Source organism: Dromaius novaehollandiae, chromosome 9, assembly GCF_036370855.1.
Source record: "Dromaius novaehollandiae isolate bDroNov1 chromosome 9, bDroNov1.hap1, whole genome shotgun sequence".
In the NCBI taxonomy this organism is placed as follows: domain Eukaryota; kingdom Metazoa; phylum Chordata; class Aves; order Casuariiformes; family Dromaiidae; genus Dromaius; species Dromaius novaehollandiae.
The window spans coordinates 32,436,102-32,456,456 of record NC_088106.1 but is presented as its reverse complement, the minus strand read 5'-3'; the positions used below and the strand labels follow the sequence as shown (position 1 = coordinate 32,456,456).

The window sequence follows — 20,355 nt, the reverse complement described above, 5'->3', positions numbered from 1 at the left end:
CACTATTTTTATTCAGTCACTTCATTCTGCTGAAGTGCACAAAGGTCAGATTCCTAATAGTCATTAGTAGGAAGACCCCTTCGTCTGCTACATTATCCCAACTCACTCCCTACTACAGAAGGCAAAACAGAAAAAGTCAGCCACCGTTTCCGAGTTGGAAAGGGTAAGTCCTGCTTTGGACCAGGGAAGGAAAAGCTTAACAGTGTATTTCCAAGGAAAGGGCCAGAACAGGTATAATCCCACAGCACCTGATAGTGAGCCCAGCAAAGACACCTTTCTGCTCACAGCAACATGAGCATTAGATGGATGCTGCCTGCACAGAGATGTGGGGCACACAGGGACTGGGAAGATGGTTGACCAGCCCTAAGCAGGACACCTAGGACCAGTTAAGCTGAAAGACAAAATTCTTGCATGTTAACTACGACACTCAGTTTCCATTCCTCACAAGGTATTGCCTCTCAAGTAGGTCAAAAGTGATTCCCGCTTGCTTTCATCCAAGCCTCACAATAGAAATGCAGTCAGTACCTGGAGCTTTGGCTTCCAATCTTTTCCGAGTTTATCCTAGAAGATGAAGCATCACAACCACATTGCAGTCACTGTCTTTAACCCCTACACCTAAACCTCAGAGAGTGATCAGCCTTTGCTGAGCAAGCAAGCCCAGGACCTGCACAGAACTTTCTTCAAAAATGCATTTTAAGTAATTTTTTGAAGCTGTTGGACAGCTCCATGAGAATCTGTAAGCGACAGGACTCAGAGCTTCAGGTCTCCCTTATGCAACCTGCATCATAAAATGCTTCTGATTCAACAGACTGGGAACTACAGAGGGAGCTCCTGACCTGTGCGCCAAGGGGTCAGAGAAGCATAAGGGGGCTTTCACCGCAAGAAGCAAAGGCTGAAGAGGGCATCTGAGGATGAAGGGGAGCTCTTCTTGCTTCTGCAAGCAAAACGGGATTTATCAGAAGCTAGCTCTTCTGCTAGAGGAAGGGATGAAATATAGGGCACATCTCTGCAGGCAGCAGACTTCAATCAGGCAAATATCTGACAAGTTGGTAGGGAGCCACCAGAAATACCCCTACCATGGTTCCTTTTAGAGGAGCAAAGGGCAGATAAACAGCCCTGATGACTCTTCCCCAATTGCTATCCTGAGGTGGAGGTTGTGAGAGGGGACTGAGCCCAAGACAGCTTAACTCAAGTGAGGTCTGTCACAGAAAAATCTTACCAATCATCCGCCCAGTCAGAAGGTATGCTCTTCTTAGGACTAGGTGTGCCAAACAGCACTGAGCTTCCAATGGGAACTTCATCTAGGAAATCACTTCGGAGGCTCCTCAGTATAGACAGTCCACAGGCTGGCTGCTGCAGGGACCCGATTAGCCCCTGATGGAAACACCCTGAAGGTATGAGCAACTGTACACACATACACACATTCAGCATCATCTCATGCTTTTGATCAGATCTCAAGAACCTGATAACAAAGGCAACTGTCTTATCTCCATTTTAAAGTGGGCAAAACAGTCTAAAGCTAACTTCAGGCATGAATAACCACAGACCTGTGCATCTAAACTACTTGCTTTTTATGGCCAAGAGGAAGAAATAGTTACAGCTTTGTCTGACCCATTTCAAGTGCCCCCATAGGATGAAATGAACTGCACCACAGAGGTGCCCCTCTTACAAATTACAGTTTGAGCAAGATTAATCTTATTGCAGTAAAAAGTTTGAGTTCGAGGATTTGGAGATTGCTTGCAGGCAACACTAGGGTTTCTAGTTGCATGCAAACTCTTTTGGCTCCACATGAACGTAAAACACAGGAAGAATTCTTGGAACCTGGAGAGTTTCTCCCCTTCGTCAAGCCACAGGCTCAGAGGATAAGGGCACAGGAGACAACAGAACAGGCCTGGAGAGGTGATCCACAGCTGACTAAAGAAAAAGAGCTAAAAACTAAACAGAAGTGCAGCTTGTATGAGCAGGAGGAAACAAAGTGGAAACAGAGAACACAGATGAGGTGCCTGAGTTGAAGAAGAGGCGGTGGGAGGAGAGTAGGAGAAAGGGAGGGGAGGAGACTGGGTTATTTGACACATCCAGCCTCTCCCACCCTAGGAATGCACAGAAGCAGATAGCTGAATGCGAAATACACATGGGTATGTATTTTATTTAACTTTGCATATTTCCTGGGTTTCTCAGTGGAAAATGTTTTGTTCTGAACCTTTCATAAACCTGACATGTCAGACTGTTTCATGCAACCCTGAAAAGGAATATGTTACCCGCAGAGTCAGAAGCTAGGAAGGCCTGTAGTTACAATACAGGAGCTCGGAATGAGCGCTCAGTCCTAGGGTCACCGAGCCACACTGTCCCACTTCTGCAACTAGGAATACAGCCTGTGCCTTGAAGGGAAGGGGGAAGAACTAATGCTTCTGCCCTTTCCAACTGAGGGAAGCATAAGAGTAGATGGCTCAAGTAAACTTGAGACAGAGCAATCAAAGGAGTATTCAGCTGGTGCAGTTCTAGTAGGGTGCAATGACACCAACATTAGCCAGCATGTAAGAACACACACCAAGCTTTCCTGAATCCTAAGCCTAGTATATGCCGTAACAATCTGGCCACTGACTGCCCCCGCCCCCCAACCCCACACACCACTGAATCTCACAAATCAAACCTTGCCATGTGATACAGAGCTACTGCATAGTAACGGGAGCCCCTTCTTTGTGTCAATAAGCAATACTTCGTAAATGCACAGCAGCATAAGACATGAGACTTTGCTCAAAGGCAAGATGTAGTCAAAGGCAATGATAGGCAAGGTCCACTTCTTATATGAATGAAGCTACACACAGCAGCAAGATGAGACATCAGAAGTAAAGCATGTTCTCCCACCTCAAAGTATATTATCCCTGCAACTCCATTTCATTCTGATATTTGCAAGCATTAACTCCAGAGACAAGATACATTCTCTCTGTCGTTATCAGGGAGAAAGCAGCAGAGTACCGGGAGCATCACCACGTGGAACATACAGAAGATTGCAGGAATGTCCTTATCTTTTCATAAATAACTGGATGTGCAAGGGTGTGAAAGTCTCACTCCCTCAAAAGAATCGCTGCAGATTTCAGCACCCAGATCCTTCCTTATCAGGCAGTCTGTAGCTGAGGTACATTACTTAGGTTAAATCCCACTCACATGAGTTCTCAACATACTGCCAGCTGGTGGGAGGCTGCCCTTTTTCTTCTGTATATCGAATTTCTTCTATTTCTTTCACTGGATTCTCACCAAAATAGGAACAACCTCTTGTGTTGAAATCAAAGGCTACAATCCGACTCAGCCTGCATCCTGGAATACTAATCTATCACTCCTGAGAGAAGTTCACCTGATGGACAAAGATTTCTTAAGCTCAGTTAAAGCAGAATGGGCATAAACCTTAGGTCACAGATCATTTGTGGTGCAAGTCACGTGCAACACTGAAAAAACAGGCTTACACACCAATACATTTAGCTACAAAACACAAATGCCCAGTTCCTAGAGCCCTTAAGGGAAGACTTGCATAAACACCCTTTACACATCTTCACTTTCACTCATGTCAAGTGAAAATTCTCACTCATGTCAAGTGAAAATTTTAGCACTCACATTCAAATGTGAGCAGAATAATGACAAACACCCTGTCTCATTTTGCCTGTGTATTTGCCTACTCTCAAAAGCACGCATTTCAGAGCTGGGACCAAGTCTTACTTTGGGACTGAATTCAGAGAGGCCAAGTTTACATATGGCCCTGACTGTGCATGCAGACTTATCTGTGAGGAACATATTCACAGAATATAAAGTTGCTGCCACTTTTGTGCCACTTTTTAAAATTATTAATGAAAATACGGCTTTTCCTCAGATTGATTCATATCCATCATCTACCATAGAACTGCTCAAGACTAAAACACACTTGCACAGATTCCACAGTCTAGACAATATTTCCACTTTCTGCTGAAAAGCACCACCTGACTCGAGCTCTTTCCATGCATGTAGTTTAGGGTATACCACGAGGTGTACCTTTCTCAGAGCAAATAGTTGAAAACCTGTTCACAAATCCTAGCATAAATGCTGTCAAATTAACAGACTTCTGGGGGTGCCAGTTCTTAGAATTCCAAACTCCAGTAAAAATAAAATAAATTTCAATAAAATAAGGTCTCCTCTAGCAGAGGCAAGTGTCATGAACCCATCTCCTCCTCCTATTCTTTTGCCATGCCAGCCTCACAGTTCTCCAGAACCCTAGAAACACTTGTGGTGGGAGACATGAATATGAAGTCTGGCCAAGACAACCAAGAAGAGTGCCTTGATCCTCCTAGGCCTCTCTGATTTGAGAGAGGCAGAAAAACTGCCTATGGAGCACACTGCAGCCATTCTTTCAGCATTATTTGCCAGGTCCTTCTCTTATCCATTATTAAGCACCCCCACAGCTCTCAATCCATCACTGTTGATGGACTATCTGACTTCTCCTCTCTTTGAAGATTTTGTTCTCCCTGCCATGATTTGACCCCCTCCTTCAGTCTTGACCCTCTTCCACCAGAAGTTCTTACAATCAATTCTGACCTCTGCCTCTGGAGGTCATGTCACCCTGCATTTCTGTCACCTTCTTAGCTAAGCCACCCAGCTTGATGCTCACCACCGTGCTCCTTTAAACCTCTTCTTGCCTACTTTTTCTCCCAGCACCTTCTCACCATGCCCCACAAAAACTGGAAGCCACAACCTTCCCTGTTTCCTTCCCTTTCATGTAATCACTGCTTTTTGTTCCTTTAGCTCCTTGACTTACCTACTGCATCCTTCATCTAGCTCTCTCAAGGGTCACTCATGCCATTTCCCTTACAGCTTTCCTAAACCTCTTTTTTGGCTTTCCTGTAATACAGGAGCACTATGGTTTCCCCCATTTCCAAAACCCACTTTCGTTCCATACAGTTTGCTCATTTTTGCCTCAAAGTTCACTGAGCGAGTTACTGACAGCTGCTTCCCAAGGCCTTTCCATAACACCTCCCACATAATTTCAACATCAGCATTCCTACTGAAATGGCTCTTGCAGCAATCTCTAATGACTAAAAAAAAAAAAAAAAAAAAAAAAAAAACCCACACACACCTCCACCCTCACCCTGCCACTTTCCCCAGGAAATTGAATAGGGCCTTGTCAGCTTCTTCATTAGCTCTTATCTGTGGGCTCTCCCACATACAAAGCACATCTTTTCTGCACTTTAAGCCCACAGGTTCTACCCCTCTGCCAGAGCTTTTGCCTCCTATTCAGTCTCTCGCCGACCTTTTTTCACATGTGCCTATTTGATATGTTTAGTATGGCCAAATCAGCCACTCTTTTTCATCTTCTTCCTGTCATGACAAGATACGTCTCCATCCTAGTCTGCCACTGTAGCTTCTAAGCCTGAATATTCAATCATCAGCATGCTCCTGATGCCTCTCCAGCAGGAAACATGCCGTGACACAGGCATTCATGTAACAGGTATTAATCAATCCAGACTTCAAGACTGAGACTCTTCCATTTACACTAAGGGTAGAAATTACTGTCTACATTCTCCTTCCAAAAAGTCTGCATTTTGAATCTTCTACCCAAGTGACTTGCTCCTCAGACCTTTCCTAAAAGGCCATGGAGTTAAGTGACATATCACACATGGCAGTGAAGAAAAATGCCAGCATGAAAGAAGGCTATTTGCAATCTTAGGCACAATAAATACTTGCAGGCATCTACCCAAGGTAACTTTGCTATCAATAAAATGCAGTTCTTGTCTTTAACCCCCTGTTCATGTTTAAATGAGAATAGCTTCCAAAATTGATAATTGTATCCATACTTGTAGTTTAATATAACTTAATTACACACTAAACCACTCTTCTATCTCTACTTATGTGCATGCTCATCTAACAGTAAGAAAGAAACAGGCCGTCATTGAAGGGGAAGCTGATGTAGTTTACCATTCCTGTGGGTAGGGAAGATTCAGCAGAGCAGCTGGAAGTTCAGTAGGTCCATAATACAGTTTAAGACCACAGTCATTAGATGTGTAACTGCCACTTCAGATACCTAGCAGATGTGAACAGATCTTGTAAGATATACAGTGCACGTGTGTGGGTGCGTGCATGCACATACGTATGTGTGTCACTATCACAGTGCGCTCAGTGAAGCATATACTGCCCTGCAGAATACATACTACATGCATACACCATTTTCATTCTGAGCTGTTTTCTAATCTCTAGTAAATCTTACAGCTGTGGCCTCTGTGGATCTCATCATAAAAATCAATCTGGAGAGGAATAATTCTGCCGCTGATAGTTTTAACAACTGAGTCATCATAAACAAGTATCAACATCGGATTTTTGTGTCAGAAAGGAAAAAGACCACAGAAGTCCACACAATCAAAAACTTACTGTTATTCTCAAACCGAATAGCTCCAAAGCGAGCCAAATGAAAGCAGGTTCAGTTTGCTCAAGCAAACACATACCATCATAACGTGCCCAAACTTGAGCTATGATATTAATTAGTAGGACAATTTCCTTCTAAAATAATGCAAGAGTTGGTTCTGTAGCCACAGATAAGTGACACCTATGTAGGGATAAGGAAGGTCCTGTATTTTGAGGGACATTGCATTTCAGTTCAGCAATGCAAAGGGGCAGCCTGGGAGACTGAGAGCACAGAGCAGGCTGCACAGAATCCTGCCTTGTGTGATACTAATGAGAAAGGATTTTCTTCAACAAGGTGTAGCTTTCAGAACAAGGGGAAGAACAAAAGCTGCACTAGTTCATCTGCACAAAACAGCCAGATCCAATTACTTTTACCTGCAGACCAAAGTCTTCTAAAAAGCTGTGGTCTAAGGAGCCTACGGGGACAATGCTCCCAGGCATGCAGTTGCCCAGGCACTCTAGGTTACAGGTGCGACGTTCTAGAGATGGGGTGAAACAAAAGGCAAATCCTTACATTTCACAGTGTGCTAAGGTGTGACCTGTCTCATTGTGCCTACAAGCTTTGTAGAAGATGCAATCTACAGTACATGTTGAGAACTGGAAGTTACTTGTTATTACTACGCTAAGGTAAGAATTCTCAAATAATCTGAGACTGAATCAATGGACCTCCATCCATTTTCCTGAAATCCCTTGTTCACTCCTGTTAATGTTCAACTCAAAATAACTTGGGGTGGAATGAAAATTTGTGATAAAGAAGGTAGCAGGACAGTATATTAAGTCTCAGAGACTATTTATGCAGGGATGGAAGCAATCCTTCTTGTCTTCATGCCAACTCCACCCCAATGAAAACAAACAACCTGTACATTCAATACACAGGTCAATGTGAGGGACGAAGCTTTCACGTTAGGTGTAATAGAAAAACATTCTTTACTCTGCCAAGTGTCTTTACAAATATATATTTATATATTTAAGCCCATTTCAGGCCATAAAAGCCCATAAAAACAACCAGTACCTTTTCAAAAAGAGAAACTGCAATCCAGAAGTCTGAGGTGAAAGACTCCCCATAAGGGCTGCTTTGGCACTTCTCTGAAGGCCTCTATTTAGCACATAGAACCATCTTAAATCACATCAGCCTTTTACCTACAAGGAGGGGCACCATTTTTCCCCACCTTTACCACTCTCTGTATGAGGTAAACTGGAATCACTTTTACATAATTGTTTACTGCTTTAAAAAGAGGATATTGTATGTTGAAGACCAGCTTTTCCAAAAACCTTTCATGAATGAGTTAACAAAAAAAAAAAAAAAAAAAAAAAAAAAAAAAAAAAAGCCGCTTGTGGATCCAACCACAATGTGCTGTTGTCTCAAAATAGAAAAAGTTGATACTAAAAAGCTATTCCAGATACATACAAGAACAAACACTAGAGCTGGTCATAGAGATTCAGTTTCAACATTTTTAAAAAGCAGGGAAAGTTTTCTGCAGTATGTTTTTTGCATTAATCTCCCCTATCCTCATTTTCCTATCAGCTCCATATACCCTTAAAAAAAAATATTGTGTGTCTGCTGTAACAGTGCAAAGTCCATCCAAATCTTGTGTTCAGATTCACTATCACTACACTTTAAAAAACCTGCTGGCAAATAAAAAGGTCTTGATTTAACTTAGCAAAAGTGATATCTAGAAAATATTCAACATCAAGAGGTCTTACAAAAAAAACTTCAGACTACTAAAGCATTCTAAGGCACAGTGTTTTGGAAGAAGTGCTTTCTCCCTTTAGTGTTGCTTTATACACATCACGTGTGCAAGTCCGAGTGATGCACGGAGCTGGAAACGTATGCCATCTCTTCTCCCAATTACTGAATTCAATCTTTTCTGTAGTTTCAGACATAGGCTCCCAATGCTGCATGAAATTCAGTTAGACATTGCACCAGCTGCTGAAACTTGGGTCTTTCTTCAGGATCTAGGGCCCAACAGCAGGCCATCACAGCAAACCTGCAGGACAAAGATAAGTGGAAGACATAAGGACACACACCAGGCTACCACAGCCCCAAACCTGAAAGTGAAAAGCATTTGCCACTAGACAGCCTGTTGACAGGAGCGCAGAGAGAGTGCAGAGAGCGCGCAGAAAAAAAAAAAAAGGAACTCTATCTTCTGACATGCTATGTTGAACAACTCTTTCAGAAGACAGACAGCTGGAATGATTAATAAAAGTGCTGTGACTGGAGGTGCTGGTTTGATTTGGGATACAACCTGTCCAAAATAATCCAGGAGGAAACAATACATAATTCAACAGAAACGGAAGTATTTTCGAAGCACAGTTTAAAGCGCTTCTGCGGTAGGTTTAAAGAAAGGACATCTGGAAGAACATGTGAGGTAGAAGGCAGTGCCTGTGCTCTTGCATTCTCCCATCTCTCTTAAGAATCTGAATATGCACCTCAAGTGTTGCTATTTGAATTCCATTTCACACACAATTTCTTCCTTTAGTCTTCCTAAGGCAACTGAAATTCCTTCTACCTATAAAGATAGTGGCTTCTTACTCTGTAGTTCCACAAAAAATAAGCTGGATAAAAACAAACAAACAAAGCAGCCCATTCGCCTCCTTCCTTCCATATTGCTGATTATCCCCATCTCACCCATGCCTCAGAACATGGAGAAGAGCCGGGTGAGGATTAAGTGAAACTCAACATCAAAAAACGTTTAGTTTTAGCTTGCGTGAGTTCCTTAATGCAGGTCAATGTAAAGTCACACAAATACTTACATTAGGGTCAGTGTAAAGGCAGAACAAACAGGCAGGGGGAAGGCAGACCCAACTCTTTCATCGATAAGGTTGGCTTAATAAGCTGGTTACAAATTAGACATTCTCCCCTCCCTCAGTAAACATGCACTTACAGTTCATCAGGGCAGTTGATTGGCTGAGCAATTCTGTATCCATCCTTTAGATAAGCAGCCATCTCAAAGGGATCAATATCGACATATGGAGTCTGTCCTAAAGTCATCAGCTCCCACAGTGTTACTCCAAAGGCCCACTAAAAAGAAATTGTGCGCAGCACCATGTTAACAGCACACACCAGATTAATTTTGTGCAATGTCTGAAGCAGCTCTCGGTCATGAACACTCAAAACAAAGCAGTTCTAGGTTCAGAGCAAGCAAGTTTTAGGTTCAGAGCAAGCAAGTTTTACATAAGTGCAGCATATATCCAAGTTCGAGTAAAAGAACTGTCCCTATTCAACAGGACAATAAAGAAACACAGAACAGGTGTCAAGATGAACTAAAATAGGAAGCTTAGAGCATTAAGATTTTAAGTGCTAAAACCCCCCCATATTTACTGTATTTTTCCAGTCTGAAGAGTTATTATAAAGTGTTAATTTTTTCAAAAATTGGTGTTTCTTAGATCTGTTAAGTGTGTAGAAATGTCAAAGCACTATAAAATATTCCTTGAGAAAGGTGCAAGAAAGTTCAAAAGGAGCAGATTGTATCAAACCATGATTTTTCTAAATCAAAGTTATCTGTACTAATACACTCAGAAGTAGGACTCCCAAGAAAAACAAAGATTTAATCTAAGTAAACCTGACAGCTGGATGAGCATTCAACACATTGTCCAGCCAACATCCCTGCTAGGGGGGATGCTTAAAAAAATGAAAACTGAACTATCACTTCAAGCACAAGCATGGTGTAAGTAAAATGATTTATTAGCTTGTATCAAGAGTCCAAAGTGACAAAACAGATGACGCTGATAGTGCATGGTGATGATTCACAGCTTAAATTACAAGTGCTGCAACCATCATGGTAGAGTAAAAATTGGCAGTACTGCCTTCTGTGCAAGCACTGGATTTATCAACGAGAAGGCTTTTTTGGGGAAGGGGCTGCCAACTAAGGGATATTGCCGGGGGCACTGATGAGAAGCTCAGAGCTAAAGAATGGCAGGGGCACAGATTAAGTCCCCTTCTGAACAGCCATCTGTTAGTAGTGTGGAAAGGCACAGGAGGACATCCTTTTTATTTTTGCCAGTTAAGACAAATGCACCTACAACATCAGAATAAAAGGCGATTCAAGCAAAGCTACTTTAAGAATGTAGTTATTTTTAATTCCATAAGCAACTGCACGTAAATGATAAAAATGAAGAGTGTTTCATATCCAGGGGGGCAGGGAGGAGGCAGAATGAAAATTCAACAGGAATTATGTTTTGTTTTTCCATGTTTCAGCTGACTAACATAACTGTTGGCAGTGGAGGAACACATTAGAAGTCTTTCAAGCCAGCAAAATGACATTAAAGAAACACATCCAAAAAGCAAGGCTAGAACACATGCTAATTGCATTTTAACAGACAGTAGCTAAAATGTTTGTAACAGATTTCATCACTGATTATAAGTTACATGCAAGTGATAATTAGATTTGTTCTGAATGAGCAGATAAAAATGTATGCCTACATATTTTTGAAGAGTCTCCAGCTAAACAAAGATTACATTTAGGGTAGACAGTGCTTTCTATGCCCAGAAAAACTGTTCATTTTTGCATGTTATAAAACTCAAATAGTTGTATATAAAAAGTTAAGAAACATGAACTGTTTATTAGAAACTGAGTTGCAATTATCCCTATATAATACAAAACAGAAGTTTTGCATTCCAGCTGGGTTCTTTTGCCTGACAGTAACAAGTAAAGATAAAGAGCACAGAATCCACATGCATCTTGAAACTTGCTTACCTTCTGCTCCAACTCATTTATTGGACAGCCTTCAGCCTGGAAGGCACCTTCATAACTGTAATTCCTACTCCTGAGAATAAGACTCTAATTCCATCAATGCCAGGAAATGCAGTAACCCATGCTGCTCATTTTCCGTTTGATAAAACAAGTCTTTGAAGATGGGAAATTTAACTCCCATGGAAGACATTCAACAGCAGAATTCAGACCAATAAGTACCATGACCAAGTGATAAGCAGTGACGGTACCCTCTTTTTTCCATTGTGCATTATATTTGAAGCTGAATGCTTAGCATTTACTCTAAGACATACAGTTTTGTGTTAAAATTGTCTGGAATATATGGTGAATTGCACATGAAACCAGGGTGTCTTCATCCTACTAAAATTCTACATTTCACAGCCAGTGTTATATAAGCTCTTATTTCCAAGTCCAATCTTCACAAACAGTGAATATTTTCATATTCCAGATTTAAAAAGATAAGAAGAAACCAAAATACTAATTGATCTCATTTAGTATTATTAAAAGTTAGTTATAACAGCACATTTTTTTACCGTTCTGTCTTCAAGTTTGTTACGATAAACACACATCTTTTCCAACAAGTACAAAAGTCCTTGGCAGACCTGACACCTTCCTTCCTCACCCCCTCAGTTTGCACACTAGTACAGAAACCATGGCAATGAGGGCGAGGGGAAAAAAAAAAAAAAAAAAAAAGGACAACTTCATTCAAGCAAGGGATGTATAAACACAACTAGAATTTTTCAGAGGTTCTCTAAACAACTACATTTTAAGAAGTTACAATCTCTGGATGTAGTCACATTAAAACAAACATCATTACAAAAGAAAATGCCCCCATAGCAGGAAAACAGTCCATACGGACAATGCTTCATCAGTAACTAGTGCTCAAATTCCTGCAGGTTTATCTTCAAGGACAACCTCCCTAAAAGCACAAAACCAGTCCATGCTAATGTGTACGAAGTCCAGCAAGCATGGTAGAAGGCCAGCATTGATGTTTCAACTAAGCTCAGACACTAAAAAGTAAGGAAACAGGAGGCGGAAGCAGAAGATGGCTACCTGAGAGGAATACATTGATACTGCCTAAGTGTATAGGGATGGAGTTCAGAAAACCAAAGCTTAGAAGAGTTAAAATTATCAAGGAATGTGAAGGGCTTCTCTAAGTTCATCATCAAGGCTAAGGAGAACATAGGCCTACAGTTCAACAGGGCAGGAGAGCTAATAACCAAGGACACGGAAAAGGCTGAGGTACCCAACGCCTTCTTGGTCTCTGTTTTTACTGGGAAGGTTTGCCCTCTGGCTTGTGAGGTCCCTGAATTACTAGCAGAGTGTGGGGGACTGAGGTACTACCCACAGTAAAGAACAACAGTTAGGGTGCACTTAAGCCAACTGGACACACACAAGTCTATTCGAACAGACCAGATGCATCCAAGGGTGCTGAGGGAGCAGGCCAAAGTCGTTGCAGTGCTGCTCTCTATCATCTTTGAAAGGTAACAGCAACTGGAGGAGGCTCCTGATAACTGGAAAAAGCACCCCATTCAAGGGACAGGATTCAGGGAACTACAGGCCAGGCAGTCTAACATCAACTACTGAGTATGTTATGGAGCAAATTATCCTGCAAGCCATTTCCATGCACACAAAGCATAAGGTGACTGGGAACAGCCAGTATGGATTTCATCCAGGGCAAATCATGCCCGACTAACCTGACTACCTTCTTCTATGAGAAGATGGTCTCAGTGGACACTGGGAGGGGAATGGATCTTCAGCTTGACTTTAGCAAGGCCCTTGAAGTGGTCTTTCACAGCATCCTTATAGCCAAACTGGCGAGATGCTGACAGTAAAGTGGGTGGAAAACTGGCTGAACTGCTGGACTCAAATTGGTGTGATCAGCACTAGTAGTCCAGCTAGCAGCTGGTTACTAGTGGCATTACTTTGGAATACTGTTTAATGTCTTTAACAACCTGACAAAGTGCACTCTCAGGAATTTTGTGCATGATACCAAACTGGGCAGAGTGGCTGACAGGCTGGAGGACCAGGCTTTTTCAGAAGAACCTCAAGAAGCTGAAGAAATGGGCTGACAGGAAGCTGGAAGTTCAACAAAAGCAAATGCAAAGTCCTGCATCTGGGATGGAATAATCCCATGCAAGAGGGCAGGCCAGGGCTGATTGGCTAGAAAGCAGCTTTGCAGAAAATGACCTGGGGGTCCTGGTGGACAAGTTGAACATGCATCAACAGTGTGCCCTTGCAACAAAAAAAGCCAACTAAATTCTGGGCTGTATTAGTACGAGTATAGTCAGCAGGCCAAGGAAAGTGATTCTTCCTCTTTTCCCTACTTGTGAGACTGCTTCTGAAATACTGTGTCAAGTTTGGGGCTGCCCAGTACAAGAGTAACACTGACAGTTTCATCTGTTTATCCCAAATTCAAAGCCATTCTCCCATGGGAGATTGGGGGAAGTGTTCAAGAACCATTCATTCAAGGAGGAAATGTTTGAGAACCAGTACCTGCTTGACATTTAAGCTATCTACCACGAGACTGGCAGCCAGTATTAGAAGCAGGTATACAGTTGCTTTTCTGTATAAGTCACTATCTATTCAATTCCATTATTCTCAAATTGCTGAAAAAAGTTTTAAGAGGAAAAAAGAAAATCAACAAAACAGCTTTACAAAAAGTAAATAATAATAAGAAAAACTTACCACATCACTAGCACTGGAAAATTCATTATTAACCAGGCTTTCAAGAGCCATCCATCGAACCGGTCTGTTTTCATTGTCTCCCAGGCAATGGTAATCCATAGGAAATAGATCTCGTGATAGCGCATTGTCTGTAATCTTAACCTGAAGTGCATCATCAATGCTAATTTAAAAGAACAGGAAGTATTTAGCAAACTTGGTATTACAATTTTTGAGAAGATGTTTATGCTCCACCTTAAGTTTCATACTCGGGACTTTATTGGGGAACGCTGATCACACTATCAACATTTCAAAGTGTTAGCATTCTTCTAGATCAAGGCATGCTTATTCTGTGGTTACTGAATATTATCTAAGAAGGTATTTATTCTGTGTTAACAGATAAGCACTAGAAAATCAGAAATCTTAGATTAAATAAAATTAAATATTTACAAGTGCAGAAAAGTACAGTTAAAGCAAACAAACAACTCCCTTAAATTATTCAGGTTCCCTTGGAGATCCCCTTTCCGATCCATTAAACAAATATTTAGCTATAGCACTCCTGTAACAATGATGATTTAAAGATCTAGTGATATCTTATTAAAGCAACTTATATCATTTGTGGCCTGAAAGCTTGTCTTTAATCAAATAACATCATTTGCTCTAATAAGGTATCATTTCTTCGCACAAATACTGCCTCAACTAAAGAAATTCATTTTGATCGTTGTCATATACAGGATACCAGCTAAGTGAACCTTACTTTCAATTGACAAAAGATACCTCAAAAAGCACACAAAAGCCCTTAGCAGGTATTTAGGGATTAAACTTGCCAACTACTTTTTTTTGTTGTTTTAATTCCTCTGGAATGTTAATCTACGCTCTTTTAAATAAATAAAACAACCAACAAAATTCAATGTTCCCAAACATCTGACTCCAGAATACAGTTAAGATGTTGGCTTTAACATCTCGTGACAAAAACATTCAAGTAACTTTTCTGAACACAACACTGTTTGCTGTCTTTTCACTTTGTCAAGTATTTCTTTATTGTGATGAGAAAAATTAAATACTTGAAATGAAATTGAAAAATGAAATGCTTGATTTGTGTTTTCTGCTTCATTATCTCAAAGACTTTATGAGACTAGACTCATAAGGATAAACAAACTTTCAATTCTGCCCACTGCCCTCAAAATTTTATAGAGAAGGAGATTCTCTTAAGTGTGACCAGATAAGGAAAAGAAATGAAATTCAGAGAGGTTCCTAAAGGTCTATAAACAAATACAATATGAAGGGTAGCTTTCCATTCTCGTTGGGCCTGACTGTACTGCAGGCTGGAAGTATTTTCCCCTTAACAAATCTGCACAGCCTATTGCAATCCTGGCTGCCTACCTGAAACTGGCACATACATACATAGGCCTGATACACTTCATACCAACTCCTCTCAGCCTGTCACCCCACAGAGGTATTGCCAGGAACACACCTGGGAAGCAAAGGGGTACATGAACAAAGTACTTCAAAGGTAACCTACTTCTATCTAAAATCTATGGCTTACCCAAGAATTCTTGAAAGGGTGCACTAATCTGTAGATACTTAACTCATGTCTGAATTTCCTTTGGAGAAGAAAGTGCCAGGTACGCTATGAATCATGATTTTTCTTGCCAGCACTCAGGATCACATGTACAGCAGCTCAAAAAGAAGCTGAACTTTGAAGCCCAGAAGGGTAGAGTGAAGCTGTCCGAACTTCTGACCCGTCACACATGAAGACCACGAGGTAATTAATTCACTGTACTAAAATGAGAGCTTGCCACACAGTTGTTTCCCTGGAGCACTACTTATGACCTTTGTCTCCTGTGGTAGCACTTCTTCTCCAACATATTAAGCAGAAAAGCAGCAAATGGGAATTAAAGGAGTATCTGAAGGAACACTATCAGACTCAGCCTCCTTATGCAACCCCAGAGCTAGGAAAGATTCTGCTAGACTGGCTCAGAGGTACGCGTTCAAAAGCATGAAGGATGGCTTCAGTGTGGATTTCACTGCTGCCTGTCTCAATTTTTGCTACATCAACAGAATTCAATGCCAGCAGTGCCTATATGATGGCTGCTGTAGTTAAATGAATGTATCAGGCCAAGTGTGAACACTGAAGTGTCTCACAGCCGTTTTTTCTTACCTCCTTTGGATGAAAGGTCTTGCATTATTGGCTCTTATTGGGACACTTGAAGAATTGGGCTGGAAATTGCACCTGAGAGGACTAAGTGATTTTGTAAAAAGAGGGACAAGGGACAAGAGTTGTAGGAATGGTGATCCCCAAGACAACTCTGAGGGGCTAGGCAGAGAAGTTGGTCTGAAATTCAGGAGCAGGACCTGCTGAGCTCAGGTAAGTGATCTACAGTTCATGAACTACTATTAACTGCTGAAATAGACATTCAGAGCTCTAACAGACACCGGAAACATGGTCCTAAGGCAGATCATACACTAGGTACACGAGGTACAACATGGTGGTTCAGCAACTGTTTGTTGAAGATCCTGGAGGGACAAATGCCTTCAAGATTCAAGCGATGTTTCCAAGGATACACTGAAAAAGATGTTGGCAAATATGGAAAAAAACCCAAACATTCAAGAAGGTGGCAAAAAGCTCAAAGAGATGGAAGTCAAACAGCAGTAACAGAGCCAGGAAACCAGTCACTCTTCTTACCTATACTACTGAGAAAACTGAAGATAAAGGAGCGTGCTTCACTTGTTATTATACCTGTGCACTGGCAGAAGGCAGGGCCTGAGAAAACGCTGTAGGTACCACTAAGTCAAAAAGCCTCTCAGATTACTTGCAGCACCCACCCCAAAGCCAGAAAGGACGTGTACAGCTACTTTGAGATAGAACCTAGTTTATCAATAAGGATTTCACAAAACAACAGATGTAAGAATCAAGCAAAGTGAGTAGACCATGAGGCATTTTAATTTATTTCAGGAAGAAAATAAGCATCATAACTGGAAGAATGAACGACATGAATCGGTGGTCCTATGATGTATTGCTTCACAAATGAAATTTATAGTAAATGATGAGCTCATCATTATAAAAATCTCCTGCAATACCAAATTTCAGGTTAAGACTGTATATTTATAAGTAGTTCTGTTACGTCATTAGATGGTATTTCATTGACTGATAGAGCTCTGGGGTACAAGACCAGCTCTTGTCAATGTCCTTTGCAGCAGATTGACAAAACTACTACTTTTTTGGAAGAAAACCAAAACAAACAATCCAAAAACAGTAGTATGTCTTGAAGTAGAAATCAGATCAATTACAGAAAGTCCATCTTAGTCCTAGCTAGCAAAGGAACACTTTCTGCCCAATGACCCTACCCCGTTTAGTACTTACACACAGTTTCTAGCAGCCAGGTCTTTGTGAATGACTTCCCGTCTGGCCAGATAACTCATTCCACAGGCAATCTGAATAGCCATATGTACAAGATCCTGCTGGGAAATTGCCTACAAGAGCACAGAAGAACAGTCATGACCATACTGCAGGGGGAAGCTGAACATTTTCAGCTTGCACCTTCCTCACTGCTAGATGGCTTTTCATTTGATTAGTGGTGAACTTAGGCAAAAATTGGAAATTTTACCTTCTTATTACACTTTTCACTTCCTGTTTCTGTGAAAACCAATGCATTTTTAGTTAGAGCACAAAGAACAGCCCATATTCTCATTGATTACAGCTGAAAACTAGTATCAAAGGCAGTTGCTCCATGTGCTTTTACAATTTAAGCCATTCATCCACCCATCCATATATACGTGTGTGCATGTTATATTATCTCAAACCCTTGTAGATATCTATACTGCACTTTTCAAATTCTACAGTGCTCCAGAAATTTCAATAAGTAAGTGGACACACGGAAGTTGCAAGTCTGGGAGTAAAATCAAACACTGAATTAGAACAATAATACACAATTTCTTTGTTAACAGATTGTTAATAAGGAGGACAAACAGATTTTATTTCAGAAGACCAAGAAATTTGGTATTGTAATAAAGGTAATATTTGTAGAAAGGCTCCATCTTAAAATAAATCAAGACAGGGAATGTCTCATTTTTTGATAGTTAAGGAAGCACAGTCATAGCTTGTTATTAAAAGGCAACTAGGGTAGTAATATTTTATGACTGACATAGTATCTTATATAGATTTTCTTTGGAAAATTGGTAGCAACTCCTGTTTGACATAATACAGATTATAAACACCTTTCCCGTCTAAATTCTTGGAGAAGAGCGTGTTGCACAGAGATTTATTAACTCAGATTAAGCAGCAGAAGAGGCAATCAAAGTTGAAAGAACCTAGTAGCTTATCACAATTTATTGGCCCTGCAAATTAGCAAGGAGGTAGGCAGCCACTGGTAGCTTGAAATCTGGTACCTAACAGGGACAAATACTGACCTCAGCAAGCCAGATTTCACTTTGTGCTTGATTTAGTCTAAAGACAAAAGCCAAATCAAGGCAAAGCTGAAGAAAAGTAAAGACAAGGCAATCATAAGAGGGATAGTTATACTGTACAGATACATCCATGTGTAAATACATGTAAATAAATGTTTTTCAGATTTCCTTTTTTCCTGGTTTTATATTGATTTTGCAGTTACAGCTGTTGAGGCATTTCTAGAAGAATGTTGTCACCTAAGGTTTTTTCCTTCCCACTTCTCATGAAATAGATGAAGCAGTATTCACTGAAAACACAGTGAACAGTTACAAACTCTACAGAGCACCCCAGCAGGAAAATCTGCAGAGAACACTCCCTTTAGTCTCTAAAGCTAAATGAATTCAACTATTTTGCGTAAGAAAATATACAGCAACATCTTAGAAACTAATAAAGTGTCTTATGCTTAATATAAAACAATTTAATTAAGAACGGTGGTACATTAAGGGATAACCTATTAAGTATACAGAAATCAAGGTGAATTTAAATTTGTTCATACACAATTCTCCCCTATGTATTGTAACTTAAATCCATGATCACATATTAATTCCTCTATTTTTTAAAAATACATTGATGCATCAGCTACTACCCTGATCAGAGTTTAAACCAACCTCATGGCCTCTCAATAGTTGTCATACATGCATCCAAGAGCATGTATGAATCAAGATAAATACTTGCTAGGAAACCTGCTTGCCAATTGTTTCATTGTTGAGATAGGAAAGGTGAACACTGTAGCTATTTCTTTTAAGGTGCATATATAAATAAGAAACCAAGTCTTCAGAATTAAACCTGAGTGGTCAGGAAGTTAGATTTCTTGAATTTACCTGAGGATTGTTGGCCTCCACCAACTTGCACTGTCGCAAGAAAAGTTTAAGGTTCCCCCAATTCATGTACGGCAGCAGCACCATTGGTTTCTCTCCCTCTTCTATACAGACATGAGTAATAGGTAGCAGATTCCTGGAAGACAGGGACAAAGATTCCCAATTTTATTAAGCTGCAACTTGACAAAAAACTCCTTGATCCCTAAACGTAATAACTACAAACGATTCAATACTGAAAAGAAAAACATTAATCTTGCATTAGGAGATGCAGAACATGAGGTCTCCAAATAACTGAAGTTTTTAATATGTATATACGTATATGAAGTATATAGATTAAAAAAAAAAAAGCAGACATTTGGATCTTTTCCCATTAGGAAGAAACCCTCAAATTTTTCACTTGGTCCGGAAGAGATGGAATAAAATTCTGTGAATAATGTCACTCTTTAAATGCAACTGTAAATATAAAATACCTCATTCCATTACAGAGTGGTCTTGAAGAAGAAAAAAAAAAGGCAAAGCAACAATGAAAAATGATTTTGTTCCATTGAAAATGCCAGTACAAAAATACTTAGTTTTGAGTCAGTTTAACATTAAATTGCACATTAAATGCAGAAGTATCTCATAGGAGTTTTAACACAGATGTTTCATTCCTCTTCATGGGCTGGATAAATCCCACACCGCACTGTTTATAAACATCTTCCAATAGTATCAAAACATAAATTCGCATGAACTTGTATCAAACTATAAAGTTTCAATTTTCTCCCAAAACATTTTAAGAAACTATCTATCTTCTATTGAAAGCATATTAGCAAGTTTTTGGTGAGTTCCAACGATTTTAAAATGGAATGCTGAAGTTCCATGTTCTCATAAAAGAACAATCCTGTTTTTTAGGCAAGGTCTTAAGTATAATAATTCTTAGAAAAACAACTTTCACATGCTCTGTAGAACTCGTTACTTCTGTTTGAGCTTTTTTCATTTCCTTCACATTACCAGTAAAAAGACTACTTACCAGTCTAGGGACCTGAAGAGCAGTATGAGTTTCTTCTTACCTGCAACCTTGCCAATAATTAAAAATCTTTAAGGCCATTTTCAGCCCTTAATTCAAGCTGCAAAACTGCCATTAACTCAAGCAGTTTTCATCATTGATTTAAAAACTTAAGCAATCACCCGAGAAATCATGCAAGTAATCTCTGATGGGATTTATTCCTAAAAAATGTTATGATACCATACAAGGACCGTACATGTGTGCAGCATCCTAGAAAGGATTTCCTTGTCTCTATGTAGGTCAGTACCT

At 40.3% G+C, this 20,355-nt stretch overlaps 1 protein-coding gene across 2 annotated transcripts in view; it reads right to left on the bottom strand.

Moving 5' to 3' along the window:
- Positions 1-7,328: 7,328 nt before the first annotated feature.
- Positions 7,329-20,355, bottom strand: part of RYK (receptor like tyrosine kinase) — a 62,276-nt gene continuing 49,249 nt past the window's right edge. For both annotated transcript variants that reach the window (XM_064517151.1, XM_064517152.1), the window contains exons 11-15: positions 19,065-19,197; positions 17,161-17,270; positions 13,821-13,980; positions 9,306-9,442; positions 7,329-8,408 (exon numbers count right to left, since the gene is read on the bottom strand). In XM_064517151.1, coding sequence (XP_064373221.1) covers positions 8,297-8,408; positions 9,306-9,442; positions 13,821-13,980; positions 17,161-17,270; positions 19,065-19,197 — 652 coding nt within the window. In that variant the 3' untranslated portion in view covers positions 7,329-8,296. The remainder of the gene's footprint in view (positions 8,409-9,305; positions 9,443-13,820; positions 13,981-17,160; positions 17,271-19,064; positions 19,198-20,355) is intronic.